The sequence below is a fragment of the Theobroma cacao genome, chromosome 10, assembly GCF_000208745.1.
Source record: "Theobroma cacao cultivar B97-61/B2 chromosome 10, Criollo_cocoa_genome_V2, whole genome shotgun sequence".
Classification (NCBI taxonomy): Eukaryota; Viridiplantae; Streptophyta; class Magnoliopsida; order Malvales; family Malvaceae; genus Theobroma; species Theobroma cacao.
The window spans coordinates 9,013,889-9,032,641 of NC_030859.1; the positions used below are offsets into that span (position 1 = coordinate 9,013,889).

Sequence of the window (18,753 nt, forward strand, 5' to 3'; positions counted from 1 at the left end):
AGGTAGTCCCAATTGAGCTTCGATCTTTAGCCTCCAATCGTCGTCTAGCTTGCCAACGAGCTGATTAACTCTATTTCTCCCTTAGAACACATCAAACATCCATTTATTAGTTAATTCTTGGCTTTCAAAAAATGCCAACTTTTGTACAATTTACCAATTCTTAGCAATCCAACTATTTAAGCTCAAATCCTTCATTAACGAGCTAAACCCATACCTTAGAAGTTGGATTGTACGAGTCTTAGCTCTAAATTCTCTAATCCAAGCCGAAGAGGAAAAATTACCAAATTTGGAGAAAATTGGATTTTAAAGTTATTAACCGATTAAATTGAAAAATAATCGGTAAAAATGTTAAATCTTACCTTCAGGATGGTTTCTCAAGCTTCAAATGGCTCAAAAATACAATTTGGGGGCTAGGGTTTTGGGTTTCTAGAGAGAGTGAGGGTGAAAGAAATGAGTGAAAGAAATAGGGTGAAATAGCCTAAACCCCTTTTTATTTTTACCTTTTCTCTATGATGTATCGATACATTTGGCAATGTATCGATACATCTACCCAAATTTCAAATGAATGTATTGATACATTGAGGAAATGTATCGATACATTTCAAGCAAAATGGCCTTGGGTGCTTTTTGCTTCAAATGTATCAGTACATTAAGATAAGGTATTGATACATGTTCATCTTTTGCCAAATCTATTGATACATTTTTAAATGTACCGATAGAATTCCTCCAGAACACCTCATATTGTTCTTCCTGCCAAGAATGTATTGATACATGAGAGTATGTATCGATACATCTTCCCTTATAGGCAGCTTTAAGCTTCTAAAACTTTCAAAAATTCAAGTTTAACACCCCAAAATCATTCCTTGTGAATGTCACACCTCAAATCATTTGTTTAACTTAATCCCATACACATAAATTCATAACCATAACATCAAACTTAGATCAAAACCTCAAACTATGGGATTTATCACATATTTCCTCAAAATTTGCCTAAGTGCACATTTATCTATGTATATATCCTTAAACACTTAGCATACACAACATATTATCAATTTACTTAATTTACATTGAAAATTAGGGGTGTTACAATACACATCTCATGGCATTTCCTCATGCCAACTCTTTCATCATATTGTATGTAAAACATGCATTACATACATAATCTCATAGCATTTATCATGCTTCCTCAAACATTTCATGTAGTGTATGGAGAACACATCATATACATAAATATAATATCTTAAATGACAATCATCATACAAGCCATCACACATTTCATGCCTCAACATATCTAGCATACACCTCATACATTCATGCATTAATCATAAATCATATCTCGTACCGACACTAGTTCGAAGACTAAAGTAATTAAATGGACTCAAACATAATGTGCTTGTCCCCTTTTGTTGAAAACTAATACATAATATCATATTTACATACATAGTAGGTTGAAAACACGTTTTATAATATTTTCCTCATCCACAAATAAATTTTTAGTTCATAAATATTTGCAAAAAATCATATTCATCATTAAACCTCAAATCATGCTTCAACTTTACATATCAAAATAATTTTGAAAGCGGTGTATTCACTCATTTTATAGGAAGCTCGATTACAACTCCAATTTTGTGTAATTTGGTGTGTTTTCAAGCATTCCTATCACACAATATTTATAACAATCAATTTCTAAACAAATAATCTCAAAATAATTAATCTAGCAACTTTCGAAATCTATTTGCTTTTGACTATAGCCACTTTCTCTCTCTAGACTAAGCTAGAAATGCATAAATCTCCTAAACTTACCTTAAATGAGCTTAGATGTTGAAGGAAATCACAAAAACTGTAACTTTAATGCTCAACAAAAATTTTTTGGAAAAATAATAAATTTTCAGCATTAAAATGTGAACTTTAAAGGTTTTATAGCATAAAACCTTCAAAACAAAGATCAAAATCATTAAAAGCAATTATTTTTCATTAAAAATGGATAGATAGAGTTTTAGAGAGGTTTTACCTTTCAAAAAAACTGTTGAAGGTTGAGAAACCTTCGAATATTTAGTCATATTTATAGTTTAAGAAGTGAAAATATGCTCTTAGCCTTTTTATTTTTATGAAAACAACATCATCTATCGTTAGATCAAAGTTATCTATTGATAGATGAGCTTTAGAACCCTTTCTGGAAGTTTTTTGGTAGCCATCTATCAATAGATTTGACCATCTATGGATGGATTTGCTCATCTATCCATAGATATTCTTTAGGACAGCTTTGATAAACCCTTTCTGGATTGTATCTATTGATAAATGAAGAGCATCTATCGATAGATTGAGTCCAGAAAGCAAAAACAAACTTTAAAAACATGTCTAGTTGAACTCCTTTTAACACCAAACTTTGTAAATCATCTTAATGCAACAAAACATGAATTTTTCTTAGATCAAAACTTACTCTTTAACTTTCCAAACATAAAAATCATCTTAAAACATTACACCATAAAATTTTCCATTCACAACTAATTTTCATGTTTTCAAAACACAATTTAACTTGCTCATCTAAGGATTTCTAACTTAGCAAATCCTACGTTAGGGTGGGGTTTCACTACTGTTGTATTGGTTATACCTTTACTCAAAAGGTAAAAAGGTTTTGCCTAATCCTTTAAAAGGCTATATCTTGTATAAAGGTTGTGCTTGAACTTGAAAAGGTAACGTCCTGGTAAAAGTTATGCCTGATCCTATGAAAAGGCATGTTGTGAAGGTTACACCTAATCTTGTTAAATGGCATGTTATAAAGGTTACACCTGATCCTGTGGAAAAGGCAAGTTGATAATAGATTCGAACTCTTTGTGCTATCAAGGGAAAGGACGTAAGCATTGGTAGGCCGAACCTTTATAAAAATCCAACTGAATACTCTTTATCTTTTTTCACTTTGCTTATTTAGTTGATACTCTATTTTGTTGCTTTATTTCTCACATCTCCATTGCATTTTCAAAGTTCTTTAAAAAGGGGAAACTTTTAATTTATAACTAATTCACCCCTTTTAGTTGTTTTACTTGAAGCTTATCTTACTAACAATGTTTACAATGACACATTCTTACATGTAATTAGCACCATCACATCTTCATTTCAAAGAAAGAAAAAAGATAAGTGCAAGTTGGAATCAAAACTTGATAAAATTGTGTTCCAAAATTGCTCTTAAGCATTAAATTGAAACCCTTTTTCTCAACAAAAAAAAACATGGTTTAAATTTCTCATTTATGTAAAAACACCTTTTTTTCTTCCCAGAATGGAAATGAGTGCAATAAGAAATGTTCTATCCATTTATACTCAAGTGACAAACCATGCAAAGCTGAACATAGCTAGATATGGAAACATTGTCTAGGACAAGTAACTTTATTTTTTCACAAATTAAGAAGCACATTCGCAAAATCAATTATCATTTTAAGAAAAAACAATGAGTAAATGAAAGTCAATGTCCAAAATGTAAAGCAATTTAAAGTCCAAAGGTAAGTACTAAACAACAGAAGAAATGAAGAAAGAATAACTACCACCACTAATAGAGTTCTTTTGTTCTTTTAAAAGTGTACAAAGGGATGATGAGCTTTTCTACATGTATTATAATATATTGAAAAGATACATGTCTGTATAAAGGAATGAAGAATATAAATATGCTACAGTACAAAGCAAGTGGAGTATAATAGTATGAAGCAAGAATAAAATTGTGGTAGTGCAAGATCCAGAAGGGAACCAACCCATTACCATTGTCACCAAAACTAAGCTATTACCACACTCACCGAGACCAAACAACCCATTATCACCTTCTATGATCTTGCAATCACAGCACTTTTTTATCCATGGAATAAACAACAAAAATTAAAAATCACAACACCACCAAAATAAATTAAACCTTCATTCATGGAAAATCAATGAATACCAAAGAACCAAAACCGAGTGTCAAAGACAAAGTGCCTGCAAACTTTGGAAAAACTCGAAAAAGTGAAATACTAGAACACAAAGAAACACCATTGACAATTGTAGAAAACGCTACAGAAACTATGAAAAAAGACATAACAGAAAAAACAAAACATCAGTGAGAGAAAAACCGTCAAGAACCATCTAAAACGAAATACCAAAATAGAAAAAAACGCAGCCGTCAGCAAAGAGAACGAAGAAGTGACGTCGCAAGGAAATCAGAGAGAGTGAGTGTTGTCGCTAAGGAAAACCCAAAAACAAAAATGAACAGAAGGGAAAAAACCCCACACACCTAAACCAGAAGGAAACAACAGGCACAAACCACCGTCGATACCCCAAAGGTAGAGGTCGAACCGAGGAGAGCATCGCACGAACAAACGGTACCAATGAGAAGGAGTCGAAAACAGAAGGAAAAAGAAAAACAAAAAGCCCTAGGTGGCAACTATGGGAGAGAAAAAAACAAAAGAAGGAAAAAAGGAAAATGAGGAGTGAAAATTTGAAAATGTCACTCAGAAACTAAAAAATGACAAACTCACGTATCGCATTTTATTAATGACTAGACAAGACTTACTGGTTATTCTTTGTGCCATATAAGTGCTTAGATTTATTGCGGGATAAATTATAAAGTTTAAGTAAACTTTGTTATAGCATTAAATATTTTGATTTATATGAACTTTTTACCTTTCAAAATATAAATTACGGAAGACATCAAGGTTTTGTTACATATGTGTCTTTATTGTGTCATTGGAATTCAATTAATTTTTCTTTTAGGCTCCATTTAGTAACCATGAAAGTGGTTTCTGAAAGTCAATTTCCTTCAATTTCAGTGTCTGGAAAGGGGAAAATAGCTTGGTCAAAATAGTTTCGAGTCAATGAAAAACTTAAAGCAAAACACGAGAAATTGTCTTCCCCTTTTTACTCCATAAGACAATTTTCAAAAGACTTCACCATGCTTTTTACTCCCATCTCCTTCGACAAACCCACGAGCTACTTTATACCCTTGCCCTTTCTCTGTCACTAGTCACCATGAAACTCACATATCTCCCCTTTTTTTTAGTTCTTCCTTCTTGTTCTATTTTTCACAGATTTCTATTTCCAGCTATCTCTGCTTCAGCTTCAAATCACTCTTTTGCTTCTCTTTTCTACAAATCTGCTCTTTAGCTTCAACATCAACTTAAAATCTCTCTCTTTTTCAAATTATCGATTTTCAAATCCTCAATCTTTAAATTTCTTTTTAGTTATTTCTAATTGATTAATCCAACAGTTGATGTTCATTTTACTTGTTCACCCCATTTTGAATTGATTTTCTTTTTTTTTGTATTCGTTTGTATTTTCCTGTTGGTTTTGAGGTGGATTTTCATGTTTCAATGGTTGTGATTTTTTTTACATTTTTTGAAAATAATTTTTTGATTTTCGAGTTATGTATTTTTTTTTTTTTTGTTTGAGTTGATTTACTAGTGTTTTGATGAGTTTCAATGGTTGGAAATAGATGAATGTTTTATGTGTCATGGTGAAAATTTTTTTGAAAATAGATTATGATAGAAAATATTTCTTATAAGTGATCAAAGTAATAAAAATATTTTTTTAATTTATTAAAATAAAAAATATTATATTTTCAGTAAAATTTTATTCATAAAAAAAATTTTCTTCAAAATTTCCGATTATCAAATTCTATGTTATGATTTATTGACCTAACAAATTAATCGGCATAACCATATGATGAGAAATAAATAAATATTATTTATATATAATAGTTTAATATTGAAAAAATGTTTTGCACATATTGCATAATTTATGAATGTTAATATTTTTTTAGTGTTATTAAAGAAAATTATTGAAAATAGGTCATGATGGAAAATTATTTTTACAAGATGATCCAAACAAAAAACATATTTTTAACAGGTTATCCAAATAATAAAAAATATTAAAATTTTTAGTAAAATATTTTACACAGAAATCATTTTCCTTTAACAAGTTATTTAACTGATACTAAACAACTTTGATATTTTTTGCCAAAAAACACAGAAATCACTAAGGTTGTCAGTTAATTTGTAGTAATTAATATTTTTTGCTTCACTTTCCTTGCCAAACAACTTTACTTACTGAAATTTTGATATAAACTCAAAAATATGTTTATATCTTTCTGATGAAGAAAGAAAGACATTACAAGGTCAAAAAAACATTGACCACTGTGAAGTGGATGACGTGGCATAATAAGTGCCACTCTCCAAACAAAAACAAATGTGGGTGCACCCATCACCAATTTAAACGGGGTCTTGCAAAAAAATTCTAGATCCCATTTAGGATTCATTTGAACGTGTATCGTACGGTACGTGTCGAGTATAAGTAAATCGTGCTTTCATTGTCATTGTGAAATGAAAAGATAAATAAGATAAATATGTATTGTCATTGATGAGCCGTTTGGACTATGAGAGAGAAAGAAAGAAAAGGGAGGAAAGTAAGGGAAAAGAAACAGGTAATTAGAATATTACGTGAAAAAATACTTTGATAATTTGTTATTATTTGATTTGTTGTATTTATTCTACTCTTTCTTTCTTTTGTTTTATTCAAAACTTTATTATAAAAAATAATCAAATTATTGTTGTAGTAAACAAAATAAAAACATGGAACAAAGAAAAAGAAAATAAAATAAAAGATATAGGTGGTTGGTAAAGTAGGTGAAAAATGTTTTGACTATTTTTAGAGGATAATGATTTTATAAAATAATAAAATTGATATGCAATTGAGTAAATAACAATTTCAATGGTTACTAGATAATGAATAAATTGAAAGAATATATCAACAATAATTTGATTAATATTAATAAAAGTAAACATATTTGTTTTATGTTAATTGCTTACATATTTATGTTGTGAATGATTTTAAAATCTATATTATTTTATGATATATTACAATATATAATTATTTAAACATCACATTTATATTTATAAAATAGACATATATGGATAAGATTGTAGATAATAATTAAAAATATAAATTCTTTATTTTATTTTCTTAAAATACTATAATTACTAATTTTAGGAAGATGAGATAAAACAAAAATATGAATTAATTAAATTAGAAGGCAAAGATAGATAAGGTTCGCATATCATAGAATGAACATTTGTCACACATTCCAAATGGGACCCACTAGTCCTAATTTCTTTACCTTTCCTTTCTATTTCCTTAGCAGTTAAGTAATGGGCTCATCTATTTAAAATTCTACATTAATATTATCCATAATTCATTTCTTTTTCTAATTTTAAAATTTTCTCATTTAAATAAAAAATTATTAATTCACATGATGCTCTTCCTTAATCAAATGTGATTCATATGATAAAAAGAAAAAGTGTTTATGAGTGCCTTGAAATCGTTATTATTTTATAGACTATATATTATATGATTAATAGATTAGAATTTAGGGAAATCTAGTTATGATTAGAGCTCTAGCTATGATTAGACCACTAGTTTTGTGGCTTGACCAGTCCACTCGGCCTTGTACGGGGAAATATACAAGGGCCATGGAATCTTTGAGTTTTTATTTTATGATAAAAGTTTGGTATCAAGTATAAAATAATTTTGAACCTTCCCTTTGTTCCCAAACTGAAAATACGCCTAAATAAATCCTAATTTCATTGATTTTTTGAGTTTTGTCCCTTTTTTTGAGGTTAATAGTTTTTTTTCTCAATCAAATGTTGAGTTTAATAGTTTAAAGTTTTTGACTTTTTTTGGCTTTCCGGTTGAACTTTTTTTTGGATTTTGAGTTTTTGTGTTTTATTTAATTTTTTAGTGAATTTGTTTGATAAAATTTGGTGGATATGGCTAAGAAATTTTCTAGTTTTATAATTTTTTGTGGGTTTTTTAGACAAATTGTTGTTTTTGGTGATTTATTATTTTTGTCTTAATTATATGTTTGTGGTTCCATAATTTAGATTTGTGATTATGACTTTTATGTTGACGGTGTTTATTTGTTGATTTTTAGGAAATTTTTTTTTGGGTCGCCCTCTTTAAGTTTTAATTAAAATTTCAAATAAGTCATTAGTTTTTAAAATAAACATTCTATCTCAAAAAGAATTTTTTACTAGACACATAGATCTAGCCGTTAATCAACCATTAGTGTTTTTATTAGTTTGATGACATGACAATATCAAAATGATAATTTTATCTTTTATTAAATTTAAAAATTACTAATTTTTATTATTTTTTAATTAATTTTTTTATTAATTAAAAAAAAGAGTATCAAACGGTGTTTCCTTCTTGCTCCCCAACGAAGGGAGCACCGATCGACTCTCCTTTCCTTACAATGCTTCCCTTTCTTGGTTTTTTTTTATTTTTTTAAAAAAATATAATAAAAATTTTTTTAATTAATAAAGAAAAAAAATATTTTAGTCTTTTCATAACATTTATTAATGGTGTTTATACTTTTGGAGCGAAGTGTCCATTTCAAGAACTAATGAACTCACTTAGAATTTCAATTAAAACTTAGAGATATAAGTGTATTTTACCCTTTTTTGTTTTGTTTATATGGGTATTTGCTTTGATATTTATACAAAATCTTTAGGGGGTTTTAGCCACAATTGTTAGCTCATCCCCTTTCTTAAAATAGAGCATTGGGTCAATTCGACCGATTTGATTGTAGAATGCTCTAAAATTGACAAAATCGACTGTGAGAGAAGGAAGATTAAAATTAACCAATCAAAAGGCAAATAACCAATATAACTAAACCAACCACTACTTAATCCTGATTCGAGTTGACCTCTCAGTGGGTAGGTTATTTTTCTAACAAATTTAAATATTATTTTAATATTTTTACGACATGTTTTAAAAAAATTAATAAAAGCATAAAATAACATAAATACTATAACAATAAATTGTACATATCCTTAATCAAAATAACACAAATTCCATAAGAAAAAAAAAATAAAACACACATATCCATAATCAAAACAACATAAATTCTACAAGAACAAAAATAAATTGTACATATCCATAGCATATCCATAAAAGCTACACAACATATCCATACCATATATTCCATAATATGGACCTCGGATTCGATAATTTTGAATCCATCAACAGCCTAGATCTCATATGAACATGCCCCTAAAATGTTAAAGAAAAAAAATTATAATTACTATAAATTAATGTGTTAAGATAACCTAAATATATTATAAATGAAAATATGCATAATACTTAAGAACAATAACACCTTTTTTCTACTCAATTACTAGGTTCGATGCAATCTCTGACAAATCTAAAAATACATCACCAACTAAGATAAATTAACCTTTACATAAAGAACAAAAGAAACAAAGGAATTAAAAATTGAGAAAATGAAATGATGGTATAAACTATAAACAAGATAATTACTTGAATCAACTTTCTCAAGCTCCTCTAAATCATATTCAATGTCATTCGAATCAAAACAGGACAATCCATATAACTAATCTTGAAAACAAAAAATTGTTTGCAAGAGGTTAGGGGTTAAAAAACTCCTATATATATTAAGCACACATCCACAAGTACTAAAAGTGGATTTCGAAGTAACTGTTGATATGGGAATACATCACGAACAATATCAGAAAGTATATGAATCCTATGACTATTGAGTTTTTACCACATGAGAATGTCGAAGTCATCCTGGTCAGTAGCATTATTCTCAATTAAATATTTATCCAATTTCGTTTTATGCTCTTCTTTACCTCTTTCCATCTAATACCTTTTATAAGTAGAAATGAAAACTTTTCACATTGGGTTTTGATTCCCACTTTCATTTTTTTCTTCTTTGAAAGGTAAAATTGATTTTCACTTTCATTAGTGGCTTGTTTAATATGACTTTCTTGGCTACTATCACCAAAAACTTTAGACTGTAGTTGCAACAGTTTTTTATAACAATCAAACAAATCTTCCATTGTATTTCTGACCACACTACTCACCAATGAAGCTTCCTTAGGAGAATATATTCTTTCAAAGCAAAACTCAACAAAAGCAAGTTTTTTCCTAAGATTAAAAATCAAAGTGATGTACAACACCAAATTTATTTTTTCCACATTCTCCTAATACTTATCAAATTTGTCTTTCATTCTATTTTCTATCAATTGAAAATCAACATTAGAAATTTCTTACTATTATTTCAAAGTGTAATACCCCTTACAAATACAATCAAGAAAAGTGTTAGAGGTTAAATAAGAAAAATGTAATACTTTTATAGTAAAATCACAAAATTGTTGCAAGAAAAGAGAAATTCTCCTAACATTTGCCTAACCATTTTCATTGGGCACCTCATGATCTCCCATCAATAACTCAACACTATAATAATGATCAACTAAATCAAATGCCTCAAAATCCTTTTCAACTCTAAGCTACATCCCACATCATATAAATAGAATTCCATTTTGTGCTAACAACCAAACATAATAAACTCTTATTTTAAGTTTTTCACTAACAACACACTCTTTAAACTTGGCTAACCTACTAAGAGATTCCTTGACATGTCTCCTTGCCTCTTTAACACAAGCAACCAACTCATTCATTTCCTTTAATCCATCACTCACAATAAGATTAACAATATATGCAATGCATTTTATATGAAGAAATTTACCTTTTAAGATACTAGTTCTGACAATGTCAAATTTTTTCTTTAAATGTCTTATTACAACATCATCAAAACTAACATAATCAACATTAATAGAGAAAACCTTTTGAACCCCATAATCATGTGAACATTTATCAATTTTCTTTACAATTGCCTCACTTTTATGACTAGAAATGGGACACAAATTTAATTTTTTGTTTATAATTTTCAATCATTATCTATAAAGTGAGTTGTGCGAAACAAATAATTATTTATTTGTAATGAAGTTCATGTGTTTGTGGTGAGAGAACTCTAATAATATGCTTTCAATAATTGCTTCAGTTGTCTTTTTTTTTAACTCCCTAGCAATTGTCCATCATGATGGTACACGAAATCTAGGAAATGTTAAGGACATATACAACATGTAAACCCTTTACCTTCCACAAATCTAAAAGATAATTCATCTAAACTTATTATCTCAGCTACACCCTCCCTAATGGCATCTTGATTAAATTTTCAACTACCTAAAAACTAATCTCTCCTTATTTACTATCGATTTTCTATTCTTGTTCATTTTTATTTAAGAAAAAGTAATGAGAAAGTTACCAATCATCAATCACTACAACTCTCAGTTGAAGGGTCCTTTTCAATTGATTGCCATGTGATATTCTCTTTTATTTTTTGATTAAATTATACAATTAGTCTTTATACTATACAAAAAGTATAAATTTGATCCCTGTATAATAATATATGTAAATTGGATCCTTATACTTTGTTAATTTATTAATTTCGATCTTGAACTCTAACACCGTTAAATTTGATCATTAAGTATACTGACATGGCATTTTGACCAAACTGATATGACACAATGTTGATATGGCAAAACGTTTATCTCGTAAAAAAACGCTTAACTTCCCACGTGAGTTTAACAAAGAAACTAGAAAAAACACCCTAACTCTAAATTAAAAATTAAATGAGATTAACAAAAAAAACCATTAAGAACTTTCAAAAAACAAAACACTTAAGAGAGAAAGAAAAAAATCTACTGCCGAAAAGGGAGAATTAACTGGTTTTGAATCTGGAATTAAAAGTAGGGAAAATAATGGGTTTTCTTTTTGAAGATTCAACTGGTTTTGAATAAGCAATTTTTCCTTGAAATTCAACTGGTTAATACAAAGACTTTGTTGCAATCTCATCTATATTTATTTCTCTTGACAAAATAGCAGATTTAGCATTACTAACTGTTTGCTCAACAACTGCAAATGCAGACTCGGTCTTCTTGGAAACTTGAGACTTCTAGTCCATTTCCCTCACTTTGTTGTTCACCATGCTTGTGCCAGCACTTATTTTCTTAGTTAAACCAATCTTCTTATCCAAAAGAGCAACTTTGACAGTAGCAATCGATGTGAACTGATGCTTCTCAACAAAGGCCTTTGTATTAACCGATTGAATTTTCAATGAAAAATTGTTAATTCAACACCAGTTGAATCTTCAAAAAGAAAACCCATTATTTTCCCTATCTTCAATTTCAGAGTCAAAACCAATTGATTCTCTCTCTACCTTCTTCGGCAATAGATTTTTTTGCTCTCTTAATTATTTTTTTAAATTTTTAATTTTTTTGTTAATCTCATTTAATTTAGGGTTAGGATAATTTTTTTAATTTCTTTATTAAACTCATATGAAAAGAGTAATTTTTTACTAGATAAATGTTTTGCTATGTCAGCATTATAAGACGTCATCTCTATTAATGCAATGTCAGCTTAGTTAAAAATATCACACCAACGTACTCAACAGTTAAATTTAATGATATTAAAATTAAAAATTAAAATTAATAAATTAATAAAATATAAGGGCTTAATTTACATAAATTATTATATAAAAATTAAATTTATACTTTTTACATAATATAAGAACTAATTGTATAATTTACTTTATTTTTTTTCAAAGCAAAGAAGAAAAAAAAGGGGAAAGATATGCATTTAAGAGCAATAAAAACAGTGAAAGTGTTTGGTAAGAATGAGTAATAAGATTTATTGTGAAAACCGAAATTCTAATAAATTAATTATAAATCTTGTCAATTCTTTTTATTGTTTATCGGTTTACCGCCTCTCTGTATTAGCTCCTAATAGACTGTAGAACAAATTATAACCGCCTTAGCGCCTCCAGCATTCCACGCAAATTCTGCAAGGCCGCCATCAGAAATCGCCTCCAACCTTTTCCCAACCCATCACATCAAAGGCTAGTTTTGTCACTTCATAACCTTGGAAGAAAAATATCCCCTGCTCTCTCTTCAAACATACAGAGAGACACACAAAACTAGAGAGCAAAAAGTAAAGAAAAAGGCCCCGGTCATTGGCGCCATCGAATAATCTAAAACGTCCATTTTCCAAAATCAACGGTTCTCATCACTCGGCAAATTCGTTTTCCATTTTCCAATTACTTTTTCCCCTTCTCTCTCTGTCTCTCTCTCTCTCTCTCTAGTCTTTAGCTCTACCTCTTCAGTGGTTTTTAATCACATCATCATAAACCCTAGCCTCCATCTTTCTCTCTCTTTCTTTCTCTTCCGAAGCCGGGATTCACGTGAAACTCAGTCTCTCTATTCTCTACCCTGAGCTCCTCTCTCTCTCTCTCTCTCTCTCTTCATTTCTAGTTGTAGAGAGACGACCNCTCTCTCTCTCTCTCTCTCTCTTCATTTCTAGTTGTAGAGAGAGACCCATCTTCTTTTCCTCTTTCTCTTGGTAAAGAACAGAGGCCGTGGGTTTTTTTTTTCCCTTGTTGTATTAATTTTTGGAGTTGATCGATCTTTTTCTGTACGACGTTGTCTTATTTTTCTCTTATTGTTTACTCTCACTACTACGTTGTAATTTTCTACACTAGTTTCCTTTTTTTTTTCCTTTAAAAAAACGAAACAACAACATTTCTATAGCTGAGTCAGAACTGTCCGAGTTATTCTGAATTGTAGGTTTGGTTTTTGTATAAATATCGTTGAGTTATCCGTCTAGATCCGCTTCCTAAATGAAGGGTCGTTTCTCGATTCTGTTTCTGGACACGTTTCTTTGGGTTCACGGGGTGGTTTGTTGAGTGGGGCTTTTCGGGGCTGGTTTGTTGTCTCGACTGAGTCAGCTAGGTGGTTGGTGTGTCTAAACTGAGTCAACTCGGAGCGTACTTACTGAGTCAACTCGGGGGTTAGGGAATTGGTATTAGGAAAGATCGAGCGAGGTGTTAGGTGTAGGCAGATTAACCTAACGGCGATGCCTTCGGTGGGGATGAGGCGGACAACAAGGGTATTCAGGATGGTGAAGAGCTCGGAGGTAGCCCGGGTTCTTCGTTCTGGGCGGCGACTCTGGCCGGATTCTGGTGAGGCCAAGCCCAAGAGGCTTGCTAATGAAGGTGATGAAAACTACAACTTGATGAAAAAGGCCCCGAAGAGTGAAGTAAACGGTGTTGCTGCTGAGGTAAGTGGGAGGCCCAAAAGATTAGGCAACGAAGAGAATCCAAGGAAACAATCCAGGAAAATGAAAGCTGGAGCCTTAAACACTAGTGGGAGTGTAGATAAGATGTTTGGGATTGTGTATACTAGAAAAAGGAAGAGAAATGGGGTTCAAAATGGACATCTTTCAGGGAATTCGGAGCAGGGAAATTATGGGAAAAAGATTTCCAGAAGGCAGGCCATTGAGAATAGGAACACCAACGAGGATGTTGAAGAGCCTAAAATGTTTTCTTTTGTTGTGGAAAATGGGGATTGTAATGGCTGTTTTTCCAATTTTTTGATTTTGGTTTTGGGTTATGTGAAAAGGGCAGAAGTAAGGTTGTCTGAGCTTGCTGCCTTTTTGATGTCTCAGCCAATATCTAGTGTTTACTCTTCAAATGGTGTTAATTTCTTCTGGGTAAGTACCTTTTTTCCTTTTGCCATGCAAAAAACTGGCACTTTTTTTCCCTTAATTATAAGTGGTAATAGTATATATATTTTGAAGGAGAATTAATTAGTTATGTGGAAAACGAAGTTAACTTTCTTTTTTTATTACCTAGTATGTTAAAAATGCCCCCTTTAGTACTGTTATGAGCATTTTATTTATGGGGTTCTTTTATACAATTTCTTTCAGGGACCTCGAAATAGAACTGGAATATGCAAGTTTTTTGGGGCCAAAGACTCTATTCCGTTGTTTTCTTTGGATTTTTCTGCAGTTCCCCGTTATTTTCTGTATATGCATTATAGTAAGGTTCTTAGATTGAAGCGTATACAAATAGTTCCTGTAAATAGTGATGAAATAGTGAGCGACAGTGAAGAAGATGAACCATGTGTAACTTCCGTTGTAGATGTTTGCAAGAGTACGAGTGGAAATGCTGCAGTTGAGATTGATAATCTTGGGAGCAAAGTTGTTTTGCATCCATCTGTTAGAGCTTCCAAACTAACAGGTCGAAATGCTCAATGTAGAAATGGTCTGAGTTCTCGCAGTATTCAGAAGAGGAGGAGTTCGCTGAGGAGAAGGAGAGCTAGAAATCCTTCTATTGTTGGTATACACAAGGCTAATGGTGCTCTAATGTCTGATTTGATCAGTAGTAGGAGAAATGGCATTCCATTTTCTTCTGTAGTTTCTAAAAACAAGCTTAGGAGTTCAGTACGCAATAGTTCTGTGGCAAACGTAAGTGATGTGGGCTCTTCCATATCGGATTTAATGCAAAATGTAGACTCATCACAGTGCTCTGCCAACATATTGGTCATTGAAGCTGACAGATGTTACAGGGAAGAAGGAGCAATTGTCACTTTAGAGCTCTCTGCATCACGAGAATGGCTTCTTGTAGTAAAAAAAGGTAGTTCAACTAAGTTTGCATGCAAGGCAGATAAATTTATGAGGCCTAGTTCTTGCAACCGTTTCACTCATGCTATAATTTGGACTGGGGATGATAATTGGAAGCTTGAGTTTCCAAATCGGCAGGACTGGATTATTTTCAAGGATCTTTACAAGGAATGTTCTGAGCGCAATGTGCCTGCTTCAACTGTTAAGGCCATCCCTGTGCCTGGGGTTCATGAAGTTCCAGGGTATGAGGATAGACGCAGTGTGCCGTTTTGCAGACCAGATTTCTATATCTCTTTAGATGGTGATGAGGTATCTAGAGCCTTGACAAAGAGGACGGCAAATTATGACATGGACTCAGAAGATGAGGAATGGTTAAAGAAGTTCAATAATGAGTTTTTTTCTGGAAATGGTCATTGTGAGCATCTTTCAGAGGATTGTTTTGAGCTAATGGTTGATGCTTTTGAGAAGGCCTATTTCTGTAGTCCAGATGATTACTCTAATGAGAATGCTGCTGCTCATCTCTGTCTTGATCTGGGTACTAGAGGACTGGTTGAAGCTGTTCATACTTACTGGTTGAGAAAAAGGAAGCAGAGACGATCAGCACTGCTTAGGGTTTTCCAGGTAAAAGTAGTATTATGTCTTAAATTTATCATTTCATCTTTGCAATATTTCCTTTCTGTTTTTCTGGTGTATGATTGCCTTGTAGGAGTTCTTCACACTTTATGGAATTGGATGTTGCTGCAAAATTTCTTTATGGAAATACGTCTCATTGTAGATTCATTTGGGAAATTAGCACTCACTTAGTTGTATTATAATATCATTGTACGCCACTTTTTTTTGATAAATAAAGAAATTTCTAGCTCTTGTTCCAAGTGCACTTGTTCCTCACAATTTCCAGTGAAGTTTAGACATGGAAGGATATTCGCCTTCAGAAGGGTTTTCCCCCTTACATTGTTTGATTCCTCCATATTTTGTCAAGCAATGAGTTCATGAAATTGTATTTCCAAGGTCAAAAGTGATCTTTTGCTATAGCAGTTGCATTGATTGCTTGCAGTAAATTACACATCCAAAGTGATTTAATACTAGATTCGAGTTAAGACACATTCATATATATATATATTTATATATATATAAAATTTGCAGCAAAATTAACAGGGTGTGAAGGAAATTTCATAACTATTTTTTCCTCAATTGAAGTTTAATTAATCTGAGGCCTACAATTTTGAATCAACCTTCTTGCATGTTGGATGAATACAAGGCACCCAAGTGTACTTGCCTTTAACTTTCTTTTATGGTCTGTTCATCAGATTAGTTCTTTGAGAATTTGGAACTTTTCTTCTATCATGTGATTATGTTTACACTGCGCCATAGGTGCCATGATATTGAAAAATCAAACATTGTGATCATGTTATATACCTTTGTCATCCAAGGAATGTATTGAATTCCAAATATTTACACTGCCGTATTGAAGTCCTTGCTCTGCCTTCTGGTGTTTTTGTGCACAACTAGACCAATCCAAGCAACTGCTAACATGGAATATACTTGACTCTTGTAGATATCTGACCAAAATTAATGTTCCATTCTAACAGGGTCATCAGGTCAAGAAAGCTCCTCTAGTTCCAAAGCCTTTTCTACGTAAAAGGAGGTCATTTAAACGTCAGGCCAGCCATGGAAGAGGCAAGCAACCATATTTGTTGCAAGGTATGTTAAATTTTCTGATAATAGTAGCCATGCTAAATTTTTGAGGTTTTGAGTCTGATTTTGATGTATGATTATGTTTCTGCATGCCTGTGATGATGTCTATGTGATAAATTACACGTTTCTATTAGGTAATGGGTCAGGCAGTGGCATTAATACATAGATTTGTTTATTCATGAGAATTGCTGTTGTGCTAATAAATTTGATGGATGTATGTTCCCTCTTTAGCTTTGTTTGTGGTAGGACCTAGTTTCGGTTTGTTTCCTATTTCAACACTTCCTATTTTGTCTATTTGTATGTGTTCATGTTTCTTTTGTATTGTTTTCTGTAGGACCTCGTTTCAGATACAATGCTGAAACTTCTATAATTTGTAATTGTGCAGCATTGGCAGCTGAACGAGATTCCATGGCTGAACAGAACGCCATGCTTAAACTTGAAGAAGCTAGAGTCTCAGCAAGCAGATCTGTTGAGTTGGCTGTCCTCAAACGCCAACGCACACAGTTACTAATGGAAAATGCGGATTTGGCAACTTACAAAGCCATGATGGCACTTAGAATTGCTGAAGCTGCTCGATTTACTGAATCTTCAGATGTTGCCGTTGCTCATTTTTTTGATTTATGAGATATTGGTACTCGTAGCTTAAGTGGGATGTTTGCCGGAATCTGGGTTATTTATTTCCTGGGAAATCACAAGCTGCATAGCTGTTTTTGAAGCCCAGGGACAGGGAAGACGACTTTGGAAAAGGGTACTGTAATATTGTATAGCTTTAAATAGAATGTACATTCTGTATTGTTGTAACATCACACCAAAATTTTTTGCCAGGTAATTTGGTAGAGAAATCTGAAAGGAAGAATTACAGGAAATTTTGAGTCTTTGATCAAGATATTAAAATGTTTTATCTGCTACCACACCTTTGATGCATTGTGCATTTGTGTGTAGGGATGTTAATGTTTTGATATAAGAGTATTCATGGCATGGGTAGGGTGCGGGTATTTTATATTCGGTTATTAGGTAGATTTGAGTAATGATTTTAATATATGATTTGGATTAGGTTTTGGTAACACTTTTATGTTATTTTAAACTCAAATCAAATTGGATTATACATATACATACATATGTATAACATTAATCCAATGTTTCAAAAATTTTGTAATTTGTAAGATACAAATATTTTTCCTTTTATTTTAAACACAACTTTTAGCCATTTTAATCAATTCTTAAAACTTTATAAATATAAAATTAATTTTTTATATGATTATTAATTATTGAAATTATTTGAGTTATATAATTTTGGGTATTTAACGAATTTGAGTAACGAATTTAATTTTTCTTATAAGCATTTTTAATTAGTATGCAAACATAGTTCACTAACTTCTGCACTAATAATGTTTTTAAATAACATGCGATTAAACATGATCATTGTGGCCCCCAAAGTCAAAAGATATGAAATATTGAAAATGCCCTTCACTTATCACAGTTTGTTGAGGTTACTCGAAGTCAAAGTGTGACGTATAATACTTCATGGAATTGGGTCTGCTTGACACCTGTAAAAGCTCAGCATGAGTTTGCATCTCGATCGTCCATCTAAATTCATTCGAATTAAATTTATATTTTTGATTTATATAATAATATCTCAATTTAAAATATTTTGTTTAGGCCTCGATTTAAGCTTGTGAGTCACTTGTGTGTGATGATTCTGAAGATGTTTTTTATTTTTAATTA

The 18,753-nt window shown here is 31.4% G+C and overlaps 1 protein-coding gene across 2 annotated transcripts; it reads left to right on the forward strand.

Annotated features, from left to right (window-relative positions):
* Positions 13,205-17,929, forward strand: LOC18586695. 2 transcript variants are annotated; one of them, XM_007010206.2, is made up of 4 exons: positions 13,205-14,421; positions 14,638-15,954; positions 16,923-17,034; positions 17,363-17,929. In XM_007010206.2, the coding sequence occupies exons 1-4, from the start codon at positions 13,786-13,788 to the stop codon at positions 17,650-17,652; spliced, it is 2,355 nt and encodes a 784-aa protein (XP_007010268.2). In that variant the 5' UTR covers positions 13,205-13,785; the 3' UTR covers positions 17,653-17,929. The 2 variants fall into 2 exon arrangements, with proteins under 2 accessions (XP_007010268.2, XP_007010267.2); XM_007010205.2 differs by having other exon boundaries at positions 17,414-17,929.